The following is a 5,000-nucleotide window of genomic DNA, read 5'->3' on the forward strand; positions in this document are numbered from 1 at the left end:
AAATTTATTACAGTAATTATTTTTATTCGCGCTTGTCCGATATGAGATTACTGACAGCCATCTCACGTTGACTATTTACCGTTGCACATCAAACGCGAGATCACGCAGTAATTGTTAATTATTCACCAGAAGTGATTGTTGAAAGATGCTTGCAATGTGTTCCATCCAGCATACAAATTGGCAAAAATGCTTTTCAATTTCTCCTACAAGTAATACTTCTCCTTTTATAAACATGTTGGCGCTAAACCTTCAATTCCCAACGGTTTTGTTTTTCGTTGCCGTCAATAACTGTCAAAGGTCAACGATGTGATTGATTGGCTAATTTCGGTCCAATAAGTCGTTTCTGATTTCAATGATCCGCTTCTTGTCGAGGAAAATTTGATTGACAGCAGGGAAAAACGAAACCGTCGATCGGAATAGCTGTTACATTACAGTTGAGCTCACGTTTCGGCGGTGTTAGTTTCAGAAGAACAACAGCGAAACTTTCGGGTTAAAAAAAGAATTTTCTATCGAAGGACTGTGTGATTTCTTGATTCTCTACTGTTTCCTTCGCTTTTTTTTTCCGGGTAATTCGAGGTTTTCCTGGCCTAACCTTATCGTGGGAAGTAAAGCACGGTACTGTCTAGCATATGAATGTGTTAACCGAAGTAACAACGCCAAATGTGTGAAACTGTCGTGGCTGTAGTTTCTCTTCTTCTAAATTCTGGATAGGAACGCATCCTCTTTTTCGCATTTCGCGCGCGAAATCTATTACTCTTCTATTATTGGCTTGCACTCACGTGATAAGACGGCAATGTTGGTGTACAAAACAAAGCAAAATGTCGCTCGCGTTTTGCAAAATAATAGAACCAAATTCCCAAAAAGGCTTTGTTCGCTGTTATTCAGTACAGCAATATGGCCGCCAATGACGTCAGGTGCCGAAAGCCTCGCTTCCGCGCGCTCTGAAACGAACACCACTGAGACGTGGGCTCAACCGCAATCAACAAATTGTTTGCTTGTTCATGAAAAGCGCAACAACGGTAAGAAGCTGTTACAAACAGTTGATAACTTTCTTAAAAATAATAAAACAACCCTATAAAAGTACAAACAAAATTTGGTTGCCCCGCTTCTTCAATCTTTCAAATTGTTGTTAAGAAACTGGATGTAATTCACTTCCTCGTGTTTAATAATCTTATTTCGTATATTCTTTCCATGAAATGATTATTTTTGGCGCCAGCGCGATTATGAAGATAGGTGATAGCTCATTCCAAATATTTAGGAATATTTCGAAGAGCGTAACACATTCACGAATAATTTATAACCTCCAGAGTAAAATGTTTCTGCAAATATGGTGAAGATGACTACAATAGCTATACCAAATTATAAAAATTTATCCAAATACCTTTGCAATCATGGGTTACAGATGATATCGAGCTTTCACAATGCCCCTTCCAATTTCTTCTCTTGAGCGTTGTCCATAATGTAAATTGCAAGTGACAATTTTTTATGTGACAAATTTGCTTATAAAAATGGCATGACAAATACTGACTGAAAAACTGAAACTTGGTATGCCTGTTCCCCAGATGGCAAAGACGTCTTTACTGGAATTGGTCTTGTTGGTCACTGTTGACCCTGTTCTTGCCTTGTCATCACCATGACAACCGTTAGCAAGGTCGACACTGACCACAAGACACCAACCACTGATACTTGTTTGTCTGTGTGTCGAAAACGACTTTGAAAACAGAAACACACGGAAAAACTGTCCATGTTAAAAAACATCAGTAAGGATTTTCCAAAATGTGTGTCAATTCATACACACCTTTCTATGAATGCAGCAATTTTTACTTGCTACATCAATGCCTGGCCTTTTTTTCATAGCATGCTTGTAGGTAGTACTTCGTTCTGTAAACCCTGCAAATCTGAACGCCATATTCAACGAGCTCATGGAAGATCTGGGACGAAAAGTAACTTGTCCCAGATCTTCCACAAACGGTCAATATGGCAAACCGCATTTGCCAGGTTTCAAATCTCGCGCTAGAAACTACCACCTACAAGCAGGAGAGTTGTTCCAACAAATTAAAAACTTGGCTATCACGTGACCAACACAAAAATTAATGGTCACACAAACTAAAACACTCCCTCTTGACCACAAGGCTTGTATCTACTGAATCCGCATAACTGTCCCACAATAATATCACATACCATATCAAAAATTCACTTTAGCCTTCTTTTCAAAGCACGACCAAGTGTATTACATGTACAATTAGTGCATCTTGAGCTATTAATTGGATTGAAGTTAACAAAAAAAATGGCAGCAAAGGTTGTCCTGGTTAAATGAAATCAACTTATTTCGACCGTAACTGGATCAAAACGTATCCAGTCTACCACAACTGGTCCAAAATCAATTGAAGCCAAACTAACGCAAAAGTCTTGGGTTTCCATTTTTTTTTTCCGGGAAAACGTACATGTCACAAATAGCAACCTTGCTCCAAGAGAATCTCATCTTCCCCAACGATCCAGGGGACTGGAAGATGAGACACCCTGGGAACGACGTTGCATAAGTAGTTGATAACACAGCCTGGAACTAATTAAGCCGATTTGAAATCAAGCCCAGGGGCCTGTTTCTCAAAAGTCCCGAAACTTTACGGGCCGTTTTCGGGTGTCACAATTCCGTTTGTATCTCAAGAACGGAGAGGATTTTAGCCGTCAAACTTCACAGTTATTTTTCTTTCTCTTACTTGAAAACACGTTAAAAGATCGGCTTTCCAAAACAAGCGGTTGCCAGTTTTACAAATGGCTTTTCGGGCCCGAAAAGTTTCCGGGACTTTTGAGAAACGGACCTCTCGCCCCAGTTGTTCAAACGATGGATAGCTCTATCCACCAGATTTTCACTGTCCATTGGATAGCGCAATCGATTTTGCTTTGACTTATCCACTGGATAGTGATAGCGTTATGCACCTTTTGAATAACTGGAGCCTGGAGTCTTCCTTGAAATATTACACCCAAATTCGAGCAAATTTCTTTGGCTTCGATTCGCTTTGAAGCAATGCAGTTGCTGCGGAAGGATTGCTAACCCAGTGAAGGGATCGACAACACTGGTGACCTGGGGCCCGTTTCTCGTAAGTCCCGAAAACTTTTCCGGCCCCAAAAGCCTTTTGTGAGTCTGCCAACCGCTTTTTCAGGAAAGCCGATCAAAGCAAACTGACTGTGAAGTTTGACGACTCAAATCCTCTCCGTTCGTGAGATAGAGAGGGATTGTCACACCCGAAAATGGCCCGTAAAGTTACGGGACTTTCCAGAAACGGGCCCCAGAATGGTACAGAACCTGCAGGAGACTGTCGTCTAAATCCTCGACTTAGAAGTCCCGCGTGAACAAACCTCAGCCTTGTGATGATCTGACAGAGCTCTTTCCAGCCTCCATCATGCTTAACTCCATTCTATTATAACGAAAAGCAAATTTCGTCATACACGATGCAGCAAAATATATCAAGAGATTTTTTCAATGTTGACTCGGGGAAACTCGGAAACAATTCCGAGTGCTCCTCGGCAGGAGTCGGATCCTCTTCCTCGGGAGGGGTCGGATCATACGACCTTCCGATTACAGTCAACTCTCTTTAAGCCGGACACCATCGGGACCGGCCTCAGCTGTCCGTCTTAAAGAGGTGTCCGGCTTATAGAGTGTCGACGTAACATAACCCCAGGAATTTTAAGATAATAATGCTGAACCTGTACACAGTTAATACGCGTCTGTTTAAAGTGTGTTTTAAGTTATTTACTTGAACGAAACCTACCTGTTTTAGATTACAATACAATTGGGTTGTCACCTCCAAGTTATTTTTTGAATGGGACAATGACTGATTTAATTTTAAATTATACTATATGTATTCCGGCGACAAGATAAGAGCTGTCAATTAAACGTCTGGTGTTAAAAAGAGTCACGTACAAGAATTTTTCTTCCCTAAATCGTAATTTACGATCACATTCAGAACCTCACAAGTGTCCGTTGACGATTTCAAAGTGTCCGTTGTCCGTCTTATGGAGGTGTCCGTCTTATAGAGAGTTTGATTATAGTAAAATGACTAAGAAACAGCCGGGACCAGCACCAGGTGTCTGTATTATAGAGGTGTCCGTCTTACAGGTGTCCGTTAAGAGAGAGTTGACTGTACTGGTTCGGATGCTCTACTAATGAGATAGAGAAGCCTCGTGGAAGCCAGGCCATTTAACTGGGTTATCAAATTCGAGGTCTTGCGGAGAATGTGAGCACATACAATGTGACGGCGAATCTTTCATTTCCTTACTAACACTGTACTTCAAAAAACTTCCTCTAACAGACACCAAGCAGAAACATATATCAAGTGAAGCTCTGATACATGTATAACACCGTCTACTATGAACAAGATTTTTTAGCGCCATTCCTCCTGGCATTGCCTGTGTCGAAGCTTGCGCTTCCATACAATGGCAACTGGATTTTTTAGCGCCATTCCTCCTGGCATTGCCTGTGTCGAAGCTTGCGCTTCCATACAATGGTTTCACAACGCTTCAAGGAGGTAACGCGGCCCAGTAATTAAGGCGCTTGCGGACATTCCGGGGTATTTGCTACAAAACATTGCCAAATAGTTTTCATGAAAAGTTGCGTTTTTTCGGCCGAAACGAACGGTTGGCATAAATTTTAAAATCAGCGCGATTATGATCGAATGAGAAACTATTTTGAGGCTTTTGCTCCAAAACTGGTAAAAACACTGACAAATAGCAGTTTTCACAAACATTTGCGTTTTTAGGCTGAAACGAACGGCTTGCAGAAATTTCCAATACGAGTGAATGACTTTCAGACCCGTTCTGACAACTCCTTGAATTTGAAATTTGATCCTGTGGTCCTTTGTTCAACTTCTCAGCTGCACTTGTTAATAGACAACTGGTTTACCTTCGGCAAGTTGAAATTCTTTAAAGTTGTCGTCAAAACCTAAAATTTGGTGATTTCACGTTGTTGTTTTGTGGAGTACGGCAAAGAAATGCACGGAAAT

At 41.1% G+C, this 5,000-nt stretch overlaps 1 protein-coding gene across 1 annotated transcript in view; it reads right to left on the bottom strand.

Moving 5' to 3' along the window:
- Nucleotides 1-5,000, bottom strand: part of LOC138049301 (kelch domain-containing protein 3-like) — a 20,494-nt gene that overhangs the window by 1,224 nt on the left and 14,270 nt on the right. Inside the window, exon 12 of the mRNA XM_068895517.1 lies at nt 1-3,416. This exon is cut by the window's left edge and continues 1,224 nt beyond it. Within this exon, the coding sequence (XP_068751618.1) occupies nt 3,359-3,416 (58 nt within the window). The 3' untranslated portion in view covers nt 1-3,358. The remainder of the gene's footprint in view (nt 3,417-5,000) is intronic.

Source organism: Montipora capricornis, chromosome 5, assembly GCF_036669925.1.
Source record: "Montipora capricornis isolate CH-2021 chromosome 5, ASM3666992v2, whole genome shotgun sequence".
Lineage (NCBI taxonomy): Eukaryota > Metazoa > Cnidaria > Anthozoa > Scleractinia > Acroporidae > Montipora > Montipora capricornis.